Here is a 27,446-nt window from a genome sequence, read left to right as displayed (position 1 = left end):
CAGAAACATTTCAAACTTTACACTTATACGAACTCTCACCCTGTTACGCAGCAGGGTGGTTTCTACAGAGAAATCAGTTTAAGAGAAAGCAGAAGCTTCTGGCCATGTAGCAACACCACGCTGATGCTACAGGCCAGGTCAGACCGTTCCCCCGTTTCCATGAGCACGGTGCCTCAGTGGTTTCACGGTTTGCCGGTCCCCAGGAGCCACACGGGGCCAGCAGCACGTCCTGCAGTCATCTCAAGGACAAGCAGCTCCCAGCAGCTTCCTTTGCTTCCAGATGCCTGACATTCAGAGCTGTGAGCGTCACCTCGACCTCTGAAAAGCTCAGTGCAACAGGTTATTACGAAAACAAGCTCCAATCCAGCAAGATGAGATCCCCGTGCTCTGTAGGAACAGGCCTTTGATGGCTGTTTATTTGCCATGTCTCGTAATAAGGCTTCAACAAAAGCTTAGAAAAGCCAACCACAAACACTTGCCAGTTTCTATACATACCTTTTGCCAAGTGAATACACTGTACGACGAGCCAGCCTACTGGGACGCTACCAAGAAATCAGCCTAGGTGTTTGGCAGATGCAGGATGCAGGGCCCTGGGATGCACGCTATAAAGCAAAATAGATTTGCTCTCTGAAGACCATTTAAGCCTAGCTGTGTTTTGTTTAGCATCGCTTTGGTACACTCTTCTTAAACATGTCCTTCCTTACCAGCAAAGCTCTCGCAACCAAGCTGCGCATTTGATCCCATTCTTGAAAATAAACACATCCCTGGAATAAATGCCATCGGTAAGCATCAGTGAAGGAATAACCGGGAAACACCAGTAGCAAAACGATTCAAACATTCAATCCAGCAAATGTAGGAAAGGGGGAGAGGGGGAAGGCATGGAGAGAAACTTAAACAATCCATCAGCGTTGCTTTATTAAAATCTTTATTCACACAATGTTGCTTTATGCAGGATTCGACCCTGGGGGATACAAGTAGAAAGTCATGATTGCATTCCGTTTTCTTATTAGCAACCTCCATTTGTGCAGCTGCTCCCAGGGGCAATCCTCTGACAGCTCCAACAGGGGCGTCTGTTTCAAGCATCTTGCTCCAGCTGCCACAGCAAATAAATTACCTTCTTAATAAATTATTATTTTTCAGTTGAAGTTTGTTTGGCAAGACACACTCCAGTTCATTAGCTGCTGGAAGAGGAGCTGATTTCAGTGTTTCCTCCAGCCCGACTGCTGCCTTTGGAAGGAGGAGATAAATAGCAGATGGCTGATGATGCTCTCTTTTTAATTGGTTCTTCATTTCTGTGCTTCGAGCGCTCTGATATTACTAATATCCACAACATAACCATTTTGTAACATCTGGAGCCAGCGAATTACAGTGTGCACAGTGAACAAGAACTAGAAGTGTCATGAAAACCTCATCGACAGACAGCGTAGCACCTGCCTCACAAACAACAACTTTTTTAGAGGTTCAAGCAGACTCTGTTTTGCATCTGGATGTTACTTCTTATTTCCTTTGCAATGGTTACAACTGACTTTAAATTTCTCAGGGTTCCATATTAAACCGAAACAACGATCACTGCCAAAACACCAGTGATTACTACAATGCCAAAATTGGATCTTCCTGATTCTGGGGAAGAGAGGAATTGATTCTTTTTTCCTGCTGCAGAACACCAAGCTCCAGTGGTGTTTACTGTGACCAGAAGAGTCAATATGACCAAAATAAAAACAAAAAAAAAAAAGAAGGAAAAAAGCACCTATTTCCTGCTTACTCCTAAATGATGATGCTTGACTTCATGCCCTTTGTTTACAACTAAACCAGTACAGTACTTTAAATCTTTGACATTCATACTGGGGGAAAACTTATCCCCAGTTCGGATCTGACTGCAAAGTTCAGCTTAGAAGCCCATAAACAAGCAAAGTATAAGCCCTGAACATTAATTTCATTTCATAAAGACAGGGTTTTTTGGAATTTGTTACTAAGTCAAACGTGAATCATCAGCTGTGCTGAAATACAAATCTGAACTTCAAATTTCCACAGAGCCTTCCCAAAATATTAAGTGCTCATGACTTTGCTCAGAGAGAAAAAACCCACAACTTTAAAATACTTCAAGCCGCTCTCATGTGCTTCAGTGTCCCCTCTCATGTAAATCACTTTGAACTTTTTGGGAAACAAGTTTATGCCAAAATGGCTTAGTGTGGACGTATTCTGCTTCAAAACAAAAGCATTCACTCACCACCTGTTACTCACAGTACCTCCCAACCAGTGAGATGTGACTGCAGGCCACACGACGTGCCAGCCCAGTGCACTCGGCGCTGCACTAAGGGAACCCACCAGGCACCATCCACACAGGCTAAATGCACGAAGGACCATGGCTTCTTAAGCTTGTGTTATATTATCCAGTACAGCCATAGAGGCTCCAGTTTAGCACCAGTGTCCAAAAAGCTGTCCGTGCATCGGTCCTGACTAGCAACACCAATAAATAACTCTGGCTCCAATCCTGACTGTGGAGCGAGTCTGTGACGTAGCCAAGTCCAAAAGACATGTAGAAGGACATAAAAGCCCATTTCAGGAGAACAGCTGCATTCTACTTTCAAGATATTCTGCTCAGAAAATGACAAAAAGACGTCAATAAAATAAAACTACATTTTAAAATACCCTCTTTCACTCATACCTCTTTGATCAGGTATGGCAGCAGGTGCAAGCACCAGTAAACAGCTCTTCATTTTATCTGCCTGCCACACTGCTGCAGAGGTGGAAAGATTTTGACAGACACGTCAAGGAAAAGGTCTTAAACTGACATTCTGCTGCTCTGGCTCACAAGTCCAATACGATATAATCACTTTGGGAAGTGATATGTTCCCTTACTTCTAAGGACCATACTGTGTGAACTGAAAATTGATGTAAAGCCTTTAAATTTGGAAACCTGCTGAAGAAAGTGCTTCCCCTTTTGGAGACAGATTCAGACCTACCACGAATGTGACAAGCTTCATGGCCACAAGCTCATCTGCACTGCAGACTGACACAGTGCTGAAGGATGACAGGACTAGCACAGATGAGTGCTGTGAGGTCACCCCAAAAAGCCAACTTGCACAGACATTTTCTCGCCTTATGGCAAAACCATTAGGAGTGAAGACACCAGGATGGACACCCCGCTTCCATCAGAACATCCCAGTGGGGGTTGCAGGAAGCAGCAAGGCAGAAAAACTTACTGGAAATGCTCGCAGCTTCAGATCTCAGCCGCAAAACGGGCCAAGTAGAAGGTGGGACTGAAAAACTGCTGGCGTTCCACGCAAGGGCAGCACTGAGCTGTGACTGCAGCATCAAGCAGCATGAAGCTCTCTCTGTGGGAGATGATGAGGAAAGAGCATGGCTCAGGGTTCTCTCCACTCTTCAGGGCCTTGCCCACGGCTGTTGGTTACTGGGGAAGTTCAGCAACACACCTCTTTTTTTTGTCAGTGTGACACGTCCAGATTCTCCAAATTAAAAGGGGCATGCAGTAAGCAGCAGGACCTCGCTAAACGGAACCTGTTTCCAAGGACAGATTCTGTCCTCCTTCTCAGCTACAACATAACAAAAATTTGGTTAACACAGACACGGGACTGCAAAGATAGTTCCTCAACTCAGACCAGGTTCCTTACCAATGGAAAACAGTGACAGGACATGTGGAAACTTACTTTAACCCCTTAACTATCAAGTGCTATACAACCACCCTGTCCTCCTTTAAATCTTCAACCCTGTGGATAAATCTTTGATAGGACTTCAGCGATAACACTGAACCTTTATCACAAGTGAGGCAACCCCCTTTCTCAGCTTTTTATCGAGGAGAGGGCAGCTGAGCAGCAGAGGTCCCCTCTCCCACCCCCAATGGCATTCAGAAGAACATCCCACCCCCCGGGGTGGGGGGTGCAACTCTTCAGTCTAGTAATTATTTTATTCACTACTTCCTCATTGTCTAAAGAAGCAGTAAAATGCCTAACCAGCTCACAGCTGATTACATACAACCCTGAATCAGACAAAACTCACACAACCGTATGTGGGGAAGAGAAGGGGAGAGGACCGTACTGTTCACCACCGTTTCACCCCTCTAGAATCAGTCCACAAATTGGTGTCTGTATTCCACGCACTTCCACCAACACCAAGAGCCATTTTCATCCAGTGCAACGTCCACTGCCGGCAATGGACACACCGCGATGGCCAAGATGCCACTACGGGTACTTAGCCATCCAAGGCTCAAACTTCCCACCTCTCACTGCTGTCAGCCCACGGTAAAAGCCAGCGTCACCTCTGTTTCTCTGGCTCGGAAGCTTCCTGTTCATTTCAGTCCATCGTGGCCACAGCCTGTCAGAACTGATTGTGCTGTTTTTCTATCACTTTTTTTGTTTGTTTGTTTTTTAAAAAAAAGGAGTTTCATCTGTGTTCCACTACAATTACAAATGAGACAGTGTCATCCTGTCTTCCACCAGCACAACATCTGGCCCAAACTGGTCTGTGCACTGCTTCACTGTAGCCAGAATGCTGAGAAGCCGCTGGTCTAGGGCATCCAGATGAGGGTCAGAAAGCACTGGTGAGATGGGGTCATGCGACATGGCAGTTTTTAAGGCAGACTTCAGTACTCCATTCTTCAGGTAATTGAGTCTGTTCCAGGTAGAAACCCGGATGCTGCAGAAGAAAAACAAACACGTCATCATAGCACCGTCCAGCTAAAGTCCCGTCAGCAACACCAAAAGCCAGCCTCTGGAAGGAGCCTGTAACTTCGTGATTTTATCTAAATAGAAAGGAGTTTATCACAAAAACGGTCTGGGGAGAGGGGGCGCGCAGTTATAACCACAGCATAATTCTTATATTATACAGAAATACTTTCAGCTCCTAGCAAGGAACTTCTTTAACCCTGAGGCCTTCTGGACAAAGTTCAAAACAGGAAGAAAATAAACAGTCTGTCTGTTAATGCAAAAACAAAACTCAGGTTACCTCAGGAAGAATGTAACTGACCAACAGTTAATCACAACGGACACAAGTCACTCAACTGAACTTCCACAGAAAGTGAACATGTCAGTGATCTTTCCGCTTCAATTGCCATTAACTTTGTCATGTTAGCGTATCCAAGTAGTCTTTTCTGTGAAGTCTCTTGGGATTTTCCCTCCAATTTTTGTGGTTTAGAAACATGGGTCTAAACTCTTTGCTTTTGAGGGCCTCCAAAGAAACAAGCAATGAAAGCAGGTATAATAAAAATAAACCAATAGTTAAAACAATGAAAAACCAGTAGTTAAACCAATAGTATAAACCAATAGTTAAAACAATGAAACTTATCACTTCTTATATGGCGTGTGCCTGGTATCACAAAGAAAGGGTATCTGAAAAGCAGAGAACTGCCAAGTCCGTTACATAAACTTCTCTTCTGGTTACGTTTGGGAGGATGTAGATGAGAAAAACTCAAAAAGATCCTCATAAAACAGGAAGTTAAAAATACATTCAAATACAGGAAAACTAAAGAATTTGAAAATCATTTAATTTAATTGTTCTCCATAGGGCTTCTGCAAAAACGTTGCAAAATGTAGGTCAGGTGTACTGTAGCATGCATAGAGCCTTGGCTTGGAGCAAGCAGGGCGGTGAGAACTCAGACTTTCTGCAGAGTTCCCAGGTTTCCCAGGCTGAGGAGTTCAGGAGACAGAACCCTCCAAGGACAGGCTCAAGGAACTCTCAGCTAGATACTTATTTTGGAAGGTTTAAAGGAGTTTACATTATCTTGAAGTAACAGATGCAGGAAATAGATTTATCAGTACTTTTCTTCCTGGTATTTGTATTTACTTGTTAATGAGAAGTAGCAAGGGCCTGGTGAGAGAGGGGCCACAGAAAACAGAAATCAACAGCTTGCAGGCACTAAAAATAAAATGAGCAAAACCCACAGCTCGCAAGGCCAAAATGAAAACCATATCCTGCAAAAAACTACAAACCTCTCTTTGAAAGCCACACCCTGAGCAGTGCTATAGTCCAGTTGAGAAAGAACACTTGGAAATTGAGGTGTTTAAGTTGCCAGACACGTCAAGTCCCTAGCTTCTGTCAGGGAGAACTCAAACTGCGATGTGAACTTTTATTCAGCAGGAGCTGGATGAAGACAGCTGCAGATGCAAAGTACCTGTCATACTGACTAGGAATAGATTTGACCAGTGACCTGGAGGTGAGACTACTTCCTATAGTCTACCGTCTGATTTACTACCTTAATAAAAATGTATTTCTGAGCTTCTTGAGCACTGACAGTACATCAAACACACGCAGTACTTCAAAAAAAGAAAGCACTGTGTACCTGAGTATTTCCAGGTTGCCAGAAGGCTTCAAACTTAATTGTATCGCAAATCTAAGAACAGAAATTTCATAAGTAAAGTGAACAGCATCCCTGAATTTCACTTACATGCAGCACTGATAAAGAGGAGCTAGAATGCTTCTTTCATCCAGGGCTGGGTTTCCAAAGCTGAAAAGCAAAATTAAAAAAAAAAAGTGAACCAGTTGAACACTTAATGTTGTTCTCATCATCAACAGACTTGTAAAAAATTCAAAAATCAATGCTAGGCAATTTCATGCTCCAAGAGCTTAAATCATTTAAATTAAAACATAAACAGACCATGACCAATTACAGATATAACTCTCAACAGCATCAGTTAATGTACCAGATAAATGGAAGCAACACCAGTGTACCTAGTTCTTTATCAGACCAAGGCATCTTAGAAACAAACTTCAGAGGAGTTAGGAAATTGGGCTCATCTTGCAAAGTGGGGGAAAGGAATAATTGGTATTCTGGACACAGAGCATGAGTCTTGCCTTTCTGACACAGCTGGACAGGGAATGAATGAAACAGTAGCCGTGTAATATTTTAGATGGCCAAGTTTAGACCAACAGTTCAATATACAAGGTGATCAAGCTTAACACTTCATGATCACACTTTCTAAGGGAGGCTTGCCAAAAGAATTTCATAGTATTTTAGCCTTCAACTACATATATGCCTTTTTTTTTTTTTTTTTTTGCCAGTTTTTGTAGAATCATAGAATGGCTTGTGTTGGAAGGGACCTCAAGGATCATCCAGTTCCAACTCCCTGCCATAGGCAGGGACACCACCCACTAGATCAGGTTGCTCAGGGCCTTATCTAACCTGGCCTTGAACACCTCCAGGACACCCACAATTTCTCTGGGCAACCTGCTCCAGTGCCTCACCACCCTCTGAGTGAAGAATTTCCTCCTAAGATGTAATTTAAACCTCCCCTCTTTTAATTTAAAGCTGTTGCTCCTTTGTCCTGTCTTTGTCTGCCTGAGCAAGAAGTCGCTCTCCATCTTTTTAATAAGCCCCCTCTAAGTACTAAAAAGCTGCAATGAGGTCACCCTGGAGCCTTCTCTTCTTCAGGCCAAACATCCCCAGCTCTCTCAGCCTTTCTTCGTAGGAGAGGTGCTCCAGCCTCTGAGCATCCTCATGGCCTCCTCTGGACCCCCTCTAACAGCCCCACATCCTTCTGGTGCTGGGGGCCCCAGACCTGGACGCAGGGCTCCAGATGGGGCCTCACCAGGGCGGAGTAGAGGGGGACAATCCCCTCCCTCCCCTGCTGCCCACCCCTCTGGTGATGCAGCCCAGTTGCCCTTCTGGGCTGCAAGCACACACTGCTGGCTCACGTAGAGCTTTTCTTCTACCACAACCCCCAAGTCCTTCTCTGCAGGGCTGCTCTGTGAGTTCTTCACCCAGTCAGTCCTTTTGTCCGGGATTGCCTCATCTGACAATAAAGGTTGACCTCAAGAAGGACTTCTCATCAGTTCCTCCCATTTACTATGTGTTTCATTTTTTTCTTGACAATAGTTACCGTTTTCTATCTAAAATTATTTACAAAGTCCCTTAAGTATTTTCAAGTGTGTGGTTCTGCAAAAAATAGCATTACCGATCACCTTATCACACTTCTATGATTTTTCCTCATCTATCACAGGTATTACCAGAATTCAGTGGCTGGTGGATCCCAGCAGTAAGCACCTAGTACACTCACATCATCGTGTTTTGCTTTTACCATCAGTTCTTTCTCTACTTTAAACTTTTATACTTTTATTGCTATGGTAGACACATCCAGAAGGCACAGAATGCCAAATCACTCTGAATGACATCTTGAAGGTATCTACTTATACTATGGCACTCACTAATACTTGCTAGTAAAAAGTAAATCCTAGAAATTTATAATCTTCTACCACTTAAATGAGTACAACTCTGGGGCAGGTCTGTGGTAGGAGGAGAGACAAATAAACCTTTAAAAGCTGCTTTTGATAAACAAATTGCACTGGGCTAATTTGGGAGTTTCTGGAGTTTGATGAAGACTTAGCCCAAAGCAGGCACAGCTATGTATCTAGACCATGGAGTAAGTACAACTGCTCTTGAAAGCCCCTAATATTTGGTGAGTAATAGGGAAAGCTTTGGATTTTTAGCAAAAATGTACTAATGGAAAAGTAAGTGACAAAAAGAAAGAAAACAGAGACAGAGCAGTTAAATGTGTGCCCTCATGCCTACTGAGGCCTGGCCACCAGGATTTCCCTTTGCCTCACCTTTTGGCATTATCCAGAAGGATAAGCATACTGGCTCCTTCATCATCCTGAAAACTCTCGTAGTGATGCCGGTCAGCGTTCCCAATCAAATAGTCAAATATTGCGGTGTCAATGATATCAAGCAGACGGGGACCCGAGTCATAAGGTGAAGTCTTCTTCACAGCATCACAATAGCTTTCATCATACTCCCACCTGCAGGCCACCAAGAGAAACCAAACCAAATCTTCAAGGAACAGTCATACCACAAGTACTTACAGCAGTCCCTCTACTCAACTATCAGCACTTAAAGAAAAGTTAAATGCAGCAATCAAAGCTCTATAAAAAAGAAAGAGCTAGACAAAAATGTTTTATTAGAAGAGTAAAACCTGTATTAACACCCTAGGGTACGGAGCTATAGCTTTAGTACAAGGTTACACACCATCTTCCTACAGAAAAGGTCAGAGTTTGCTTAATTCCTGCGCACAAGGCAGCGGTGGTTGGGCTGCCTCACTGCAAGATGTCCATTGTGACTCACCTCCCCTCATTTTCTAACTAAGGACTTCGAGTATCACGTCTATTTCTACTGCCTTGATCAGCTGCCACCAGTCTTGCTTTCCAGCAACCCTCTGAACCTTTTTTTCTGCCTACTGTAAATAACCTCATTGTGGTTATTAATGACTTCCACTGGCCTAAGGGCCCCACGTGTTCATTCCCTTCCACTCACAGTTGCTTCTTTCCTCCCCATTTTCCTTTTGGAGTCTCTCACCTTCTTCTCCACTGGCAAGATTTCAAGCTTCTCTTTTCTTTCCTCTTCTGATACACATAGCCTATGCATGTACCTGCAGTCTTACAACATAGATATCATGTCTCAATTCTCCAAAGCTAGGATTTTAAATTTTTCTCATTTTCTTCTTTACAGTTTTCAAAGCTATTCACCACCACCACCAAATCAGCCAGATCTTTGGCATATATCCTTTCCATCTGTCTACTTAAATAACAAGTACATCTATAACATCTTCCATGTAAGGATTGAAACAATCCTCTGCAAAATAGCAGTTAACTTGGAAATGCCTTAAACCATCTGTGAATTGGAAAGAGAAATAGAGGAAATAAAAGCTGGAGAAACTCACTGATATGCTCAAAATCACACACAGTAATAAAAGCAGAGAAAAGATAAGAATTTAACTACTAGAACTGTCACATGCCCCACCTCATCTTCTAGAGATCTGGACTTCGAGCTCCAATATCCCATCTTTCCTCCAGTTATCCAAATCAGAGTGGCAAAAATTTACCTTCTCAGTGTTTTGGTTAACACATCTCTAGTTTCCCCTTTCTTTTGCATCCAGGTCAAACCAGCATTTAACTTAGAGCACAAACCCACAAGGCAGAAGTCTCAGAATGTGCTCTTCCTTGTACTTGATACACTTCATTTATGCTATATCCCTCTCTCACTCAACTGTTTCTCTTATTTTACTTTAGATCAGTACTTAATATTCTTGGAACAATTTTTCAGATATACTATGTGCTCTTCCCATTTTTCATTCAGTCTTTCAAGACAGATCTTTCTCTGACATTTATTTCTGATCCTTAATATCATATTAGCCTAAGACTTCAAGGGTCAGGAATTTTATCTATCACATGTCCATTAAAAATTACGTAGACTAATGACACCAGACGATTTATGTTCAAAAGGCCAACTCAGGGCAGAGTAGAAGTAGTGAGACTGGGAGGAAAATGCCTACAGTTATTTTTCCATGATTATCTGACACAGAAAAAGGAAAGCAAGGCATCTAGACCTTTTAATTCTCCTGATGCCATAGAAGTCAAAAGTGCAACACACTAAGGTGCAAAACAGGACCATGCAATCCCATCCGAGCATAAGCTTAAAATACAATGTATATCAATCAAGTCAGCGTAGGTATCAGGGTAAACTCCTGCGTAAGCAGGCAGTGTAAGATGAAAAACAATCCTTCAAAAAAAAGAACACACCTCTACAAAATTCAGTCAGTTCATTACTGCAATTGACCATGTTCGAAATTCAGCTGATTCTGACCTGCTGAAAAGGAGATAATGTCTGCTGCTCAAAAATCAAGCTATACGTTTAATGCTCTAAAATAATTCAATGAAGCCTTTGGATGAAACTAAGAACAACTACATCACTGGAAATCAATGGAAATCTTAGATCAAGGACTAAAAATCTTTCTAATCACTTGTCCAGGATACAGATTTGGAAAAATTTACTAAGGTCCAAACCATCCGCTCTGGTCATGGCAAAAACATCTCCAACCCAAACACTCTGACACGCTACATCTTTGTACAAGACGTTAGATCCCACGTGTGCCCTCCTACAAAAGCATTCTTCAGATGCATGGTCCCCAGGTACTGATGGTATCAAAAGGAGGTCTAGCAGCACAGGAATCTTGCATTTTCAGAGCTTGGAGTGATTTTATGGCGGAGTTAATGTACCAGACAAGAAAAAGGACAGCACTTAGTATTGTGGAAAACAACGAAGATTTCTTTCTTGCTCATTTTCATTTAAATTGCACGCTAGCCTTTTTGACTTCTACTGTTGTATCAAGAAAGCTGTCGGCAAACTCTGGATTTAGAGAAGACTTGCTCCGTTTAATTAGCCACTGTATTGCAAGGACAATTCTAGTATAGATTATCATGTACAAAGATTAACCCTGTCACGATATCATACCTGGCAAGTTTGCCTTCACGGTAAGTCCTACCCCAAGGGTGCCGATGCTTCTGAAGAGGCCAGACATCTGGTAGCCACAGAGTCACTGACCCCTCCATGATGTCCCCATCTGCACAAGCTGGTTCCGTTTCCCGACAATAGTAGCACTTTCCATAGAAGCAAGTGTTATTACCTTAAAAAGAAAAAAAAATAGAGCAGAAATTAATTTGAGGGACGACAACTGAAACTCAGGAGCATGCTGCTGCTGCAGCAGAGCCTCCCCTGCAACAGCATTTCACTGCACTTGACCTCATGCTTCCTCTCTCTAAGAGGGAGAGGCTCAAAAGGGATTAGATTGTTCATTCAAAGCAACATTAAAGACTAATACTTCAAGGTGAGAGTATTTATATTTTCTGATGTTTTTATCACACTGAGAGATAATACAACACTGCACTATCACCAAGTTTTTTGTGATCCCTTCCTAATCCTCCAGACCTCGACTCTGCAGCCTTAGCACTGCTTGTTTAACGCGCTTGTGTCAGATTTCACACTTTTTTTTTGAAAAAGTTGACTGTGAAGAGACAACTGAAAAAAAGATTAAGCAGAACACAAATGAAGTTGGAGCCCTGACACTTGCCACACAACTCAGCTACTTGAGCTGACCCAGCAGGAGAAACAAGCCAACATTCTTAGGACCCAGGAATGCAGCTCTGTCAGAAGTTTCACTGGTGTCTTCTGACAGGAGAGAAATGATGAAGCCCAGTAGCCTTTAGTCCGTTAAGTGCTACATAGCCTGTGGGGTAAAATAATCTTTGTAGTCTGGATTAACTTCTTTAGCTTAACCTTCTCTGCCACATCCTCCTAACCTGCCTTTGCCTGACCCCTGCCAAGTCAATTCCCGTTCCATTCTCACAGATGTTCTTCCAAAACATTCTTCAACCATGTCTCACTTCCTTGCTACACCTCTTATTTCCCGTCCTCTTTCCTCCAGCTCGACATCCTCCCCAGACACCAGCATGTGCTTCTCACTTTCCATCCTTGCACCGTGGGTCCCGATCTCTCCTCACAATTAGCCATGTCACGTCAGCCAGCACTCCTTTGCAGTCCCCCATTCAGAACTGGCTCTTATGCTCTTAGCATCCCACTCGGACAGCTGGAGGACATCAAGCAGACGATCACTTACAGTACTGAACTTGCAGCCCACCAGATCTCAGTTTGCATGGTCAGCCCTGCAAGTCTCTCTTCCTATGAATGGCTTACAGCAGGTTTAGCACCTAAGATTCTAGCCAGAGCTCTAGCAAATCTGTACTGAGCATTCATGAACTATCTTTCCTTCAAAACTTGAGAAACAGAGTCAAATTTGGGTTGACAAGAGATTCCCCCCCAGTGCGACAGTCACAGTTCTGACCGTTTCTTTGGTTTATGCTCTGTAGAACAAGGGGTTCCAAGGAATCTAAGAGGCAATGAAAAATTTTTGGAGCCACACTTTTCAAGTCAGCATTTGTGCTAGAAAACTGCTTAGTTATTTTGGCTGAAATGAGAAAAAGTAAAGTCTGCCTGCAGCAGACACCCAATCTAAATGCAAGAAGTTTGGCAAGGCAAAGCTACTCACTCCTGAAAGTTCAACCTTATAATTGAAAGCGTTAAGCAAACTTAGAAGGTGAGATTACCAGCAGTGTTTGTAATAGAAATATATACAGACGCATACATCACACAGATCAGCTGTAATGAAGAATCATCTCTAAATTCTTCAAAAAAAAAAAAAAAAGGTTATTAGGTATTTTATGAAAAGCCTGAAGGATTTAAGGGTGCGGGCTGAGTCCCTTGTTGCTGCTTAATGACCACCTGGTAGGAGTTCACATCAGTAATTCCCATTCGGTCCCTTTACAGCATTGTGACTGTAAACAACATAAGGAAATTCTGACACAGTTATGAATGCTTAGCAGACTGACGTGGCACAAACACCACCTAACACCAACCAAGGCACCAACTCTATAAATTATCCCAAATAGCCCTTTGTCAGCATTACACACAACTCCATTCTTTTCCTTTCAGGCCTAGTAACAGACATTTTTAACAGCCTCTGATAAAAGAAACACAATTTTTACTCAAAAAAAAAAAAGAAAACATCTGTAACAGCAGCATTTTAGAACAGAGAAACTGCAGATGAAAAACTACTTGGAGAAAGCAGTCCTCCTCCCCCACCAGCCGGGGTTATACAAGTGTTAAGATCTCTCTTGGCACAGAAAGAGGCTTACCAGCTTCCTGTCTGATGGTTAACTGTTCTCTGTGTCAGATTCCCACAGCTCTTTTTTCCATTAAACAGATTTTTCTTTACTGGGCTGCACAATCCATGGAATCCACTTACCTACAGTCATGAAGGTGCCCAGAAGCTGCTCTGTGGCAACCGGTTTGATCTCTGTACGTAGATTCACAAACCGGCCAACCACCAGTGGAGCTCGTCGGAAACCCAGAATTCTGATTTGGGGTAAAAAACAAGCAAACAAACAAAACAACAAGAGGAAGGATGAGAATTAGCAACACAGGCAGCAGTTTTAAATTAAAAATAACCGAACAATACACTGTCTCTGTGCCACTGTGTGAAATCAAGATGATTTGAGACCAGGGAATAAAATTGGAATGCTGCAGCAACCTCCTCACTTCTCCAAGGCAAAGTAAATAAACCCCTCCTTCTGAAGTGTCTGGGTGTTCAGGTGCTTTACAGGCCATCAGTGACACTCTTTTATTAGACTATTTGCAGCAGAGCAACACAGGATGAATCATGCTCCAACTCTGAGAAATCAGACCTCATGCCAGAAATATCTATCATCTGTCTTGTGAACAGGCTCCAGCAGTAACCATATGGCCTCTGGGCTGGTCACCTGGGAAGATCATTCCTAATTTGTGGAAATTACAATCTGATAAAATGTTATGTATAAGCCCAATTCAATCGCACTTGAAAGTAAACAATCTAGGAGTTTAGAATGGCAGAATAAAACCACATGTCTGAAAAGTGCCTGGAAAAAAAAGGTGGGAAGAATAATCATCAGACTTGCAATCACGAGATCCAGGTGCTACTCTCATGTCTGCCACAGACCCAACTCTCTTAATGTATGCTTGATACCCATTTGGTAGTCCTTGCATCTCAGACTCCTTCCCCTTTTTTGAAGGGACACTCTCCATTCCACAGTAATACTGGCAGAGTCATTCCTTAATAGCTACAAGGTTGTTTAATATTTTTCAATATTTAACAAGTAGGTCCCATAAGTATAAAATAATTCTAAGGAAGGGCTCCACAAAATGTCTGCCTGAACAAACCACGTATGCATGAAAACAAAGCTCACGGCCAGTACAGATATGCACAGTTTGAGAAAATGCAGGTGTTACAAATAGATAAATGCAGAAATCATATCCAGAACACCTGTCCATGTAGTTTCAGGCCCACAGCTGAAAGTCCAGTATTCGGGATAGCACAGCCTCCCCAACAGTGGTAAACACAGTATGATTCAGGTTCTTCTTGAAACAGTAACACTCTGGGCCAAAATATGCAACAGTCACGATTAAAACAAACGTTCATGTATGTTATATGGGCAAGTAGTTTTAGCTAGGTATTCTTGAAGAATACAGAGGTACATATACAAGAAGAGAGGGAAAGGCCTCCAAAAAAAAAAGCCAAAGAGATAACAAGGAAGAAAGAGAAGGAAGGGGTTGGACACTGGGATGGGGTTTTGAATTGCTGTCTTACAACGTTTGGTCTCATCTTTTTCAAGGAAACTGTAGCCTGAATTTTTCTGGAAAACACAAATGAGCAATAGACATTTGGCTCCATCTACAATTTTTTTGTCTTAATACACACAGGTTTTGGTCCACTACCTGAAGATTGCACCAACAGTGATGGGAAATACACAGCTAGTTATCACCAAACCAATTTCCATCACCTGTGCAATAAGTTCCACAGATGAACTAGGAGTAGCAAACATACCTTTAACCACCTACAAATTCACTCACAGTGAAGAGCCTCTTATTTATGTACTGAGAAGGGAAGACTAAAACTTAAATTAAGTAAACCACTCTAGTATTTGTCCCTACCTATTGCCTTGACCAAGGATTTACATCTCTTCATCTAAGAATTATCATCTTTAAATATCTTCAGAAGTCTTCTCCAAGGTGCCAACGTCGTCCTCTTACAATGAGGAGACCAAGACTACACTCAATTACAGAAGATGAAACTGCATCTCTAACCCATGTTTCACAACTATTGATTCTCAGTGTTTGGTATTTTCCATCCTGTTCTTCGTATTACTGTAACTTTGGATTCTTCTTTTTTTTTTTTCCTGGTAATTTCACCTCCAGCTCAGCTCCACAGAACAACCTCAACACCCGTGAACACAATTAATAGATAAATAGCTGCTTTTCCTCCAGGGTACACCAATTCACATTTAGAACTGCAAGTCTAGACGTTAAACTTTCCTTTTAGCATAGTGGACATTAATCTATCACATTTGGCAGTTCAGACTCTTGCACAGAATTTGGCTCACTCTTTCCTCCGAATATGATATAACAGTGGTTTCAGTGCTTATTCTCCTTTCCAAATATCTCACAAAAATCCTTAATGTTAGAATCTTGCCAGATTTTTGCAATGCAGTTTCACAAAAAAATAAAAACATCACTTTTACTTTTGGCGTCAATGTGACATATTGGCAGGTCAGAAACATCTCAGATGTGAGATGTATTCTTCAAGGGACTCCTTTTCCTCCCACTCTGAGGAAGAGTTTACCAGAGACAATAAAACCACGTAGTCCAATAGTTGCATACCTATCCAAGTGAAACGCTGCCACTTCTGCGTTGTGTCTGTCATAGCCAGCATATGGTTCTCCTTCCACTACATAATCCCTGGCATACCTGTAATTGAAGTAAATCAAAAAAGTGATTCACGCAGGATTTCCATCAGTTTTGCTGTTCAGAGAAACAAGTACAATAACTGCTGAGATAAATGGTCTCTGGGTCACTTTCAAAATGATTGCTTATGGGAGAGGGAGAAATTTGTGAGATTAAATAGCGTACAGACTACTGAAGTAGTAAATAAGGAGGCAAGGTCAAAAATTTACAGTGGTCTCAAGAGCCTGGGAAGCAGGGCCCATTCAAACTAATGAGTTCTAATTCAACCATATGCCAAGTCACATCTAAGAACAAAGAACACAGACCTAGCTACAGAACAGGGGCCTATTTATGCTGTAAAGCAGCAACTCTACAAATGATTCTGGGGTTAGAATAGACTGTAGATTAACATGAAAATACAATCTGATATTGTGGCAGAAATGTCAAATGCAATCTTTTGTAGTTAGAAGATCAGCAAGCGTGAATCCGAGAATAACAGATACAGAAAGTCCCTTTCTTTTGGCGAAGAACAGACAATTAACAGCAAGAAGCAGAAAACTGACACTCATTACAACACCAGCAACAGCATACCATGGTGAAGTGTTAGGCTTTTTTTTTTTTTTTTTTTTTAAACAGAAGTTACTTAAATAGTTGAGGCAAATAAAAGTTTCGGAGGTTTATGACATCCGAATCAGGCCTAGATACTGCTTAAGAAGCATAAAATACCACTATCAATACTGAGAAAATGAGTGAAATGCAGCACACTGTCACATAAAGCAAGGCCAAATTAGATTACCTATTTTCTCATTTCCACCTACAAATCTAATTGTGTAAACTGGATGATTTTTCAACAGACTTGGGGTTCAAGCAGAAGCAGCAGTAGTGTACGTGAAGCCACATGGCTCTACTTTGATGTTTTAAACCTGTTCAGAGAAGAGCTCTGGGGCCAGACAGCATTTCACCAGTCTGAGTCTCTGCAGGGCAGCTCAAGAAAGCAGTAACCAGTGCTGGATGCTATGCAGTTTTTGGAAGGAAGATTTGACAGATTGCTGCCAAATTTGAAATTAGCTCCAAACAAGCACTCTCACCTAACCCACTGGCATACAATGGTAGCAACCATTAAGCGTATTAGCTTAAGCTAGATTTTGACTAATTCTGAAATAAGATAGCTACCAAAAGAACACAGCTTCAGTCAGGTCTTCTGCATGTACTTACAGCAGGCATTTGAAAGCAGGGTCACCTTTTGAAAGCTGCAGAGCTAAAACTGATCAGTAAAACACTATCAACTTCTTGCTTCCATACACAATAGGCATCTAGCACCTCCCAGGGTAAAGGTTGCAAATCAAGAGAATCCATTCTTTTCCAGCCAGTGAGCTCTCTCAAAAAGGTTGGTTAACACAGCAGCTTTCATACACCTTTCAGGTCAAAAGCTGAAAGTTAAGTAGACTCTCCTGCGATGACAGAACAAGACTCTACCTCCACGTCTAGCTATTCAGCAGTCACAAACAGAGCACGAGTCTATCAGCACGGCTGCGGCCAGACTGTCTAGCACTCCTATAAACATTCCCAGCAGCACATCTCCTTGATGGCGCGTAGTCAGTGATCGCCTGCACGGACATTCCACTATTGGAGTGTAACTTAGTGCTTGGTGAAACTCTTTACAGCACTCGCTTGGACAGAAAGCACTATGGAAATGTCACGTCTTGTTATGGCACGTATTGGATGAGCTGCCTGCCATACCACCAGCGCTCCTGTGCGAAAGGTTCACACGGTTAAACACTGCCTGGCCCCACAGTGAAGCTCCAGCCAGGCCAGTAACTGATCATATAGAAACAGGAGTGCAAGTTCGAGAAGTGGAGGGCAGATGTTTTTTCTCATTCTCTAATCACTCGTTAACATGTCAGAAAAACTTCGTAATTTCTCAGTCCAACATCCTTTGGAGAGAGATGTACTCATTGTGGGAGGACAGCACTTTAAATTTGCAATACGCTCCCATAAAACACCTTGTTACATCTTTTTTTCCTACTTTCTTTTCCCCCAAAGGCAAACAGTTCAAAAAGTTTTATAGATGTGCTCAAGATTCCATAGATGTCCAATCACATCAAATTTCCCTTCATATCATTGTAAACAGAGGCCTTACCAAGGAAACATCCCTACCTGCTCATTCTTACTTTGCTCCTCCAGTACTCGCTACTGCCAGACAAGAAACTCATGAGTTTTTGTTTGACCTACCAAGCCATTTTTACAGCCTACATGTAGCTACACCAGACATCCAGATCTACTTTTAAGAGCACTGTGAACTTTCCCTCCTTCCCTATTTTTGAACTGCATTCTCTCACGGCAGTTTTTATTGAGAAAGAGTAGGCAAGACTCGTCTCCACACTGCCAGAACCGGCACTTCCAGAATCGCGAAGATACTGCTCGGAAACACGTTGATTTAACCAGCACTCCCTCCAGACTGAACACAGTGATTATTCTTTTAACCTGCAGCAAGGCTGGGTCAAGCACCAAAGCTGTACAGCCTGACAGACATCTGGCACAGCAACCTAGTGTTACCAGGGGACCAGCAAAGCTCTGTATTGTCTCACAAATAACAGAATGACCTTTCCATTTGTGTGCAAATTTGTAACTTGGATTAATGCAACAACGTGGAGACAAAGAAATACATAAAGCAGTTATTAACTCAGTCACTGAAGGCAATATTTACCTCTTGGGTTTGAAGACAACCTTCTGTCCTCCTTCAAGTATTAGCAAAGCTTTCAGCTGGGTCCCTTTGTATCCCACGTCAGCTTTTATTATTTTCTTCGTTGACATGGCGTGCATAACGGCCCCTAGCTCAGGCGTCTCCTCAGGATACACCTCCCGGGGCACCACCCACTGGGCTGCAATCTCCCAGGGGGACTGCAACGTGTGGTCGAGGCGGGGGTCCAGCTCTACGCGGAGGCTCGCCATCATGCGGTGAAAGGCGCGCTGGTCCTCCCGGTTGGCAGCTGAGGTGTCCAAGTTGTCAATGAGGAAAACTTTTGTGAAGATGAAGATGACAAGGAGGATGGCCAGGAGCACGACTCGCTGCTTTAGCTTCATGGTGACTTGCAACCCTTCTCCCCTGACTCTTTCTTCCAAGAGTTCCAGGAAGTCTATCGGAGAGCAGGGTGAGGAGGGGGATGTTAGTTAATGAATTCATTCATAGCTTGCATTGTAAGAGAGAGATGGCCACTAAAGCACCTTCTGGTACTCCTAAAAGGAAACAACACAAACTTAAAGAATTGTCTTCCCACAGATCCCACCTGAAAAAAAAAGACCTGAAAAATCAAGTCTGTTCCTGGTACATTAAGTCTGGATTATCTACACTTGTATCCTAAAGCCCATGCATTTCTGTTAAACTACGTGTTTTGCTGCCTCCCCATAGCCTTTAAGTGATCTACAAGAAAGGGGAAATTGCCCGATAACATCTCTACGGAGCCAAAATCACAACAGTGTGTGTTGCTAGCTGCAACAGGCGAGACTTTTGCAGAGAATTATAGTGTAAGTCGACGGCTCCAATTTCACAAACTCCTTTCCATTAATACAAGAACCCATGACCACCAGTCTCCTAGAGATTCGTCACTGAAGAGAGATGTCCCAGGTAGATTCTCTAACACTAATAAGCAGCTAGAACAGTTTCACTGCCTAGTTCCTGAAGCTATAAGGACTTAATTTATTGCATTTCATTTGCAACCACTGTAATTTACTCATCTTTTCTCCATTCTCAAAAAAAAAAAAAGCGACATCCTTACTTTCTTGTGGTTAACTCTGCATCTTAGGCAGTCAACTGTAAAACCAGTAACCACAAAAAATACACAAAGTGTCTGTAATCTCAACAACAAATTAACAGGAAAACACACAAAACACTAGCATTGTAGTCCCAGAAACGTCACCCAAAACACAGTTAGAGCAACATGCGCTTCTATATTTACCTTGGGCTGCAAGATGGGCCTCACCCCTCAACAAGTCTTTGCCCGTAAAGTTTTACCATGTAAGGACAACATAACACCGAGTTAAACAACTTTATTTCAATTATGAGGACAGGAATTATCTCCATACTATCAACAACAGTAGTTAAAAACCAAGTGGAAACAGACACTATGGCACATCTCTGAGGAGCACCCAGAGCCAAGAGAGATTTCTCTTTGCCCAAGCTATGCTAATCATGCAAACCCCAAACGGCACCCTGAGCTGTGGTAGGACTAATATAGAAAAGCTTTCTCATGCAATTTAACAATAAGCGTATAAACCAGTCATTATTAATCATGTCACTGGAAAAACAAGCCGTGCAGGCTAAGTTCATTTACCAGCAGCAACCAAAGGACAGCGAGACCACGAGCTGCTAGCCAAACACAGATGACAGCCGGCTGAAGAAGATGAAGCCGTGCTGAAGCACCTGCGTGGACATCGTGCCCTGCTCACACAGGTCTTAAGGGGTGCAAAGGCGCTGAGGACCTGCACGCACTGCAGAGGTGCACCTCCACTGAAGATGGAGGCTGTGCCAAACGTTGAGGTGCACCCTTTGACTTTGAGCAAGTCATCAGCGCAGAAGCAGGTTTGCCCCGGTGCAAGGATACCAGTATAAAACCACAGGCAAACTAAATAATGACCTCACAGCACCTTAAACTAATGTGCATTAGGCAGACCCACCCTCCCTGCCAGCTGTGGGGCTCCCCCAGCTCCCTGTGCGTCACCGCCAGCTTTCCTACGGCCGGCTGCGAGGCAGTTCGGTGATCCCGGCTGCACACCCATCTAACCACCGACCGCCTCCTCCTGTCAGTTTTAAGCCAACCCAAAGAGAGCGGCTCTCAAAGAGAGTTCCCCTAACGGGAGATGACGACGCAGCAAGCGGCGACAGAGCCTACCCAGGTACGGAAGGGCCCTGCTGTCAGCACCGCCGCCCACGGGGTGGTCCTGTGCTCCACCCGTGCCCGGTGCTGCTGGCAGCCTAACGTGCAGCTGAAACCACAGCGCAACAAACGCGAGCGGCTGAGCCATCCGTTAGCAAACCCGTTACAAAAAGCCCACTAACAGGGACAAGGAAACTCTGTGACCAACTGTCAGGTCTTGTTTTCACAGTGACCTTTTCCAGCAGAGCCACCAAGTTGAGCACGATCCAACGTACAGGTGACAGCCTCCAAAGCTGTGAGAGGGTGGCTCCTTGCCCAGTTTACCACCTGATTTGGTTTTTTTGCCCTCCTTCAGGTGACAGCTCAGTGCACGTTGGCCCTTCCCAAGCTACACATCTTGCCTCTTAAATACTTTCTGTAAGGCCTGTCAACAGAGGCAGAGAAGAAAGTGAAAGTCTCACGGCAGTGAGTTAAAAGTGAAACGTGAACAAGGGGGTTAACGTTAAGAACAACCACTTGCAGCAACATAAAAACCCTCTGAAGGGTACTGAATAGGGTGAAAGAAGGCTTTAACCAAGCACTGTGGTCCTGAGGTAACCATGAGATGTTAACTTTAATCTACTGGAAAACAAGCACTTGTACCAATAGTGAAAGACAACAAGCCAGACGTTTATATGGTAATTAAACCAGGTTATTGTTCTTCTCAGTTCTGTTTAGGCAGCCCGTATTTCTCCACACAGCAGGTCAATTTACATACTGCAAGCATGACAATGAGAGGCACAGATGAGGAAGATGTAGCTGACCTGAGAGCCCTGTTCTAGAAATAAAGAAAAAATCTTCCCGAGAGAGCCCAAAATAATAATATTCTTAAATCTAAGAAAGGAAAGCAGATCAAGCTACAACTGTTCCCTCCGACCGTAATTTAATTTCTTTAAAACTAGTAATTCTATCATTTTGAACACTGTGGTTGTCAGGATCTGCTTTCATTCATTTTTAAAATCCACCAAAGTTTGTAAGAAGTCCCACAGAAGAACACGGTTCCTTTCAGAACAATTGCTCCTTATTATGAGAGAGGTAGACATACATCTTAAGAAAGCCTGACAGCCAGGGCTGGCTGACTAAAGCACTGGACAGAAACGTTCCTTATCTTGGGAGCTCAAGCTGGGCACCCACTTTCCTAGGCTGCTTCTCAGGAATGCTAAGTTTCTCCAGGGGTACTTCGGGGCAGGGGGAGAGGGGAGAACATAACTTGGAGCCACCGCTTAAATCAAAGGCCATTTACTTAGCCTATCCTTCGTGACAGCTCTGAAACGAATTTTGGCTGAAGGCCTCCAACTACGTAGACAGAAGTCAGCAAAAGAAATTAAATATTTGCTGTAAGACGTTTCAGTAATTCCCGTAACTGAATAACCAGTCCTCAGCAAACACTTCTCCCCATGTTATACAACCAGTCCTTGCGTCCCGCCTGAGCCATGACCGCAAGTGGGTGAGCCCCATCCGACTCCTCACTGACAGCTGCCAAAGTGAGTCCTCAGCTGCTTTTCCCCAGCAAACACCGACCCCCCTGAGGTTGCTACGCAATCGATTTCACACACAAGCTGCAGGGCCTGCACGTTACCCGCAAGGTGCCAGCATTATGCTCGCTGCTGCGCAGAGCGAGCCAACAAAAATCAATCCCTGCGCGAAGAAGTTTACCACGGAGGGCGAGAACTTAAGCTTTATTGTTTTAAATTCAAGATGGTTAAGAGTGACAGCACCAGGGTACTGTAAGAAAATATTGATGCGGGTTTGAAAGAAATTAATTTCTTCTAAAAGGGCAATTTAATTTCTTTCCAAAGCAAAGTACAAGCGTTTGTCACGATGGATTGGCAAGGAGGATTATGAAAGCTCGGGAAGGATGAAGCTGGTCCTGAAACAAGGACGGAGATGGAAAGGGTGGCCACAGAAATAAATGAAATAACAACTAAGAAAAAAAAAAATTTTAAAGGGAGAAATAGGGTGAGTAGAACTCCACAGAACAAACGACAGACGAGCCCAGGACAGTGACAAAATAAAGGAGAGTGATAAGCTCAAAGAAGACCCAGAAAGGAAATAGTCTCAGAAATGGAGAGGGGTGAGAGGACAAGGCAAGGATCCCCCCACTTTAAAAAAAAAAAAAAAAAAAAGGAGCGAAGGGGCCGAGCAGCCAGTCAGTTCCACATCATGGCCACAGGAGCAGGGGGCGTATTAAACGATGCTAGATGTTCTTTAAACAAAAAGGCACCAGAGAAGGAAAAGCCAAACAAAGCTCCCAGACGCCAAACAACTTTTAAGCCTCCAGCCAGAGCGAACAACCCAACAGAGTAACCCCAATACCTACAGCCCCAGAACCCACGCCCTTCGCCCCCTATAGGGCAGCCACACTGATCTCTTACCAAGCTCAGGTTAACTCTAACAGTGGCGGGGTTTCAGTACTTTTTTGTTTTGAGCTTCTGCTTAGCGCTATCTCCAGCTACCATCATTGAACAGAAAACAGAACCCAAAGAGTTCGTTGCTTTATCACCCAAACTCTACCTCCATGTCACAGAAGTACAGGAAAAAAACCGCCTCCCTCTCTGCCATCTTACCATACTTCTGATCTGCTAGGAAAATAGAACAGAAATAAACAACCATGCCAGCTTTTCCATAGCGTAGTCAACTGCCAGGTTTGCCCCCAAAAAGTTCTTTGATTTTCACTATCTTGTCGGGCTATTTCCTCATCAGTTTTGTCTCTCGTTACAGCCAGGTCTGTATTCTAAGCAAGTAACACATCTCCCCAGTCCATACCCAAACACCAGCATCTTCTAAATATCATGGTGGGGCCACTGTGCACACGAGCACCTGAACGAAAGCACACCCACTGGCGCTGAGTACCAACAGCATAGCGCTTCACTCCCAGGTCAAAAAGCAGCATGAAACTTGCCTGCTACAAACAGCAGCAAAACCTGTTACTGTCAGCAGCCCACAAAGTTAGCAGAGGACCATCTGAGCTGCCATCTCAAAACCACTTGCGTGCAATACAAAAAGATTTTGTTGTGCTCCAAGTGACAGAAAAGGTCTGAGTAGGGGCAAGAGTTTGCTCTCTGTCAGCGCTAGGACACAAGAAATCATAGTTCAGGCAATGATAATCTGATATAAATATGGTTAAGCATGCTCTAATTTTTATTTATACTCATGTTTTTGCTTCCTAAACACACCTACGGCCTTTAGGATCTCCTAGGAAAAGGTCTTCAAAAGTTCTCCAATATATCTCAGAAAATGCCTTGAAGAAACAGCGCATAGAGCAGTGACATTTTCCTCTTCCTAAAGCGTACTTCAGCCTCAGCAGATCGATCAGTCTTCCTATCCTTCCCTCTCTGGCCAGCTCCTTCGCGGCTCCTGCTTTCTCTCCCTGCATAAGCCTCAATATTTCAGTCTTTACAGCCAGGTTCCCACAGAGCTTTGCGTAGATTCATCAGACTCATTCTGTCACTTCCACTCTCTGTATGCTGCTTTGTGGACTAGTTTAGTAACCCAGTACACAAGGCTTCGTGTGTATTTGCCTGTCTGCTTTTTCTGTTAAAACCCACACTATCTATAGACAAAATCTTAGTGACAGTCTATGCTTGAACTTCCCATGCACAACTGCATCTCTGCTTGACCATGAGAGTATAGATAAAGATCACAAGCACTTTAACCACCATGTTATCCACGCCTGTAGCTGTGAACGCCAGTAACTGCCCGAGATATTCCCATACTGAGAGAAACAAAATCATTTTGTTCACCTGTCTGTCTACCTCGCTCCCATTACATTCCTTAGTGACTTTAGAACCCATCACCTAAATTTCTGCCACATCTGTCAGAGGATTACCTCCGTGAACTTTACGGAAATACCCAACCAGGTAGAGGACAAAAAACTCAAGGAGCCGAGGGCAACCCAGGGCATCCCCTCGAGCTGCCCAGCAGCTGGCCAGCCACTTGGCAAACTCCGCCACCGGACGGAGCTGGCTGTGCAATGAGGAGGGGGCAGCCGGGGACACGGGGAGCAGTCCTGGCGAGAGGGGGGCAACATAGGGGGCTGGGGGCAGGTGGAAGGCAGGCACGAATGGCTGTGGTAGGATGCGGCCAGCAAGGCCACAGGAAACCGGGCTTCATTAATTCTCCTCACAGAAAAACTTTCCTTCAAGCGCGGTTTCCTATGGAAACAAAGTTTATATAATCGCACTTTTCACTGGGAAGCTTTTGGAACCGTCGACTGATTTGAGACGTCTCTGAGAGAACAGCTGCCGATTTTACGTGCTCGTTGGAGCCCGGCGGCTGGGCGCAGCGGGGGGAAGGCTGCCGCGCTACCTCAACAGTTGTCTGCCCGCCTGGGCCAGCCGGGCAAGCAGCGTGCGCGCAGCTGGCGGGGCACGGGGCCGGGAGCGCCGGAGGGATGGCGAGGGGCAGGGGCTGAGGTCACCGCGACGGAGGGTGCGGGGACCCGGTCAGCCCGTCGGTTTTACCGTCAGGGCACAACTGCCCCTCGCCCGGATCCCGGGCACTGGGGTCCCACCTGGGCGCGTTAAGGAGGCAAGCGGCGGTGCTGCAGGGAGCCTCGTCCAGCCTGGAAGCGCTGGGGAAACGCAGCGGTCCCCATCCTCAGCTGGACGTCCTGACGCTCGCTGCAGCCCCGTGTCAGGCAGGCGCCGGAAAGGCGCCCGGGGGCTGCGCACCCCGGTCACGTTGAGCGACACAGCCCGGTTCCGCCCCACAGACGGCGGGCAGCGGAGGAGCACCGGTGAAGGGGAGGCGCTGCTGCCGGAACCGAGCCGCCGGCGTGGGGGACCGAGGGGCAGCGCAGCCTCCCGAGGCTCCGGGCGAGCCCTCGGGGCACGAGAGGCGCCCTGCCCTGCCCTGCCCTGCCCGGAGGGGAACGAGGCGGGGCAGCGGCACCGGGCCTGCACCGAGCCTCCGGTGGGGCCGTCCGCGGGGGGCGCGCTGCGAGGGCCCCAACGGCCGTAACGGCCCTAACGGCCCCCCCCGCCCCGGGGCAGGGCCGTGCCCGCCCCCAGGTGCCGCCGAGCCCCTCAGGCCCCGGCCGCTCCCCGCCACCCCCTCCCCTCCCCTCCCCAGCCCCGGCCGCACTCACCCCGCCCGACGGCCCCGCTCCATGCCCAGCGCCGCCACCGCCGCCACCGCGCCCCCCCCCCCGCCGGCCCCCCAACATGGTGCCGCCCGCCGGCCCGGCCCCGCCCCGCCGCCAATGGGCGGCCGCCCCGCCTCCCCCGCGCGGCTCGCTGCCCAATCGGCCGCCCGCCGTCGCTTGGGCGAGGGGACGCGGCGCGCCCGCTCATAGGCCGGCGGCGGGCGGCCCGCTCCGCCCTCCGCCAATGGCAGCGGCCGAGGGAGCGCCCACCTGCGGCCGGCCGAGGGGAGGGGGGGTGAGGAAGGGGGAAAGGGGATTAACCCTGTCGTGCCCGGAGCCCCCCGAGCCCCCCAGGATGCCCTATAGGGGCAGGGGTGGGGGCGTATGACGGACACCCCACAGCACGGAACAGGGTTATAGAGCGTTACGTTATGTTATATAACAGTGGTGTAGTCCTAAAATATCGCTCTTTTAAAGTTCACCCACAGCACTACCTCACCTACAGCCTGTAACACACAGCCCCCTGCGAACATCAGGCCGTGACACACACACACACTGGGAGCCCAAGTGCCTGAGGTGGAAAATAAATGTATTTCTTCACAGGACTCCCCCTCCCTGCCTCTATGTTTAAGCTAAGGAATTTAAACCTTTTTTTTTTTTTTTAAATACAAAACTAAAAAACAAACAAACAAAAAACAACTCTTGAACACCTTTGAAAAACCACGGAGCCAATTTATGGCTTCCTGCCCTGAGCTTCCGAGCACCCCCAGCACCCATCTCCACAGACACCCCACACGGGGCACTGTTCTCAAGGGAAAGGTGCACGTATACACGTACACACACACGAGCAGTTCCATTGTTACAGGCTGCAGCCCTGCTAACTCCTCAACAAATTAAAATTTTAAGCCCCACTACAATTACGGCTTTCATTATTAATTAGCACATCAATATTTCAGCGCCGAGCACTTGGCTACAGCTATAGAAACATTAAAGTCCGAAGTGGCCAAGTGGTTGGGTTCGGGATAAGCCAAGGAGCTGGGGATGGCGGCTGATGGGGGACCAGGAGGGGACAGCATTGTGACAGGCCACCATCTTGTGAAGCTGGAGGCAGAAGAGCTCCGTTACCCTTTGCTATGGAGGCAGCAGACTCCAGGAAGACCAAGAGCTGACAGAACCAGGGCTACCAACAAAATCTGAACAGGTCACGGCAGCAAGGACCATCTGGGGCTGGGGAACGAGGCCCGACTGGGGAAGAGCAGGTCAAGGATGGCCTCCAAAGCTGGGGCTGGTGTGGGAAAGAGGCCAGAGAGGCTGTTAAATAATTCCATCTGATCCAGGAAAATCTCTGCATGCT

At 45.3% G+C, this 27,446-nt stretch overlaps 1 protein-coding gene across 3 annotated transcripts; it reads right to left on the bottom strand.

Moving 5' to 3' along the window:
* Positions 1 to 897: 897 nt before the first annotated feature.
* On the bottom strand, positions 898 to 26,216 carry FAM20B (FAM20B glycosaminoglycan xylosylkinase). 3 transcript variants are annotated; one of them, XR_013954596.1, is made up of 9 exons: positions 25,520 to 25,957; positions 18,801 to 19,330; positions 16,031 to 16,117; positions 13,584 to 13,693; positions 11,237 to 11,408; positions 8,557 to 8,748; positions 6,401 to 6,460; positions 4,963 to 5,184; positions 898 to 4,653 (listed from the first exon to the last, which is right to left on the bottom strand). XR_013954596.1 is itself a non-coding variant. In XM_080603512.1 (8 exons), exons 2-8 carry the CDS (start codon positions 19,175 to 19,177, stop codon positions 4,422 to 4,424), a joined length of 1,230 nt encoding a protein of 409 aa, XP_080459638.1. In that variant the 5' UTR covers positions 19,178 to 19,330; positions 26,096 to 26,216; the 3' UTR covers positions 898 to 4,421. The 3 variants fall into 3 exon arrangements, 2 of the variants coding, with proteins under 2 accessions (XP_080459638.1, XP_080459639.1); XM_080603512.1 differs by lacking the exons at positions 4,963 to 5,184; positions 25,520 to 25,957 and adding an exon at positions 26,096 to 26,216; XM_080603513.1 differs by lacking the exon at positions 4,963 to 5,184 and having other exon boundaries at positions 25,520 to 25,951.
* Positions 26,217 to 27,446: the final 1,230 nt, after the last annotated feature.

The sequence above is a fragment of the Anser brachyrhynchus genome, assembly GCF_964034855.1.
Source record: "Anser brachyrhynchus genome assembly, chromosome: 8".
NCBI classification, from domain to species: Eukaryota; Metazoa; Chordata; class Aves; order Anseriformes; family Anatidae; genus Anser; species Anser brachyrhynchus.
Note: the sequence above shows the minus strand (reverse complement) of the source record. Positions and strands in the feature narration are given on the sequence as shown.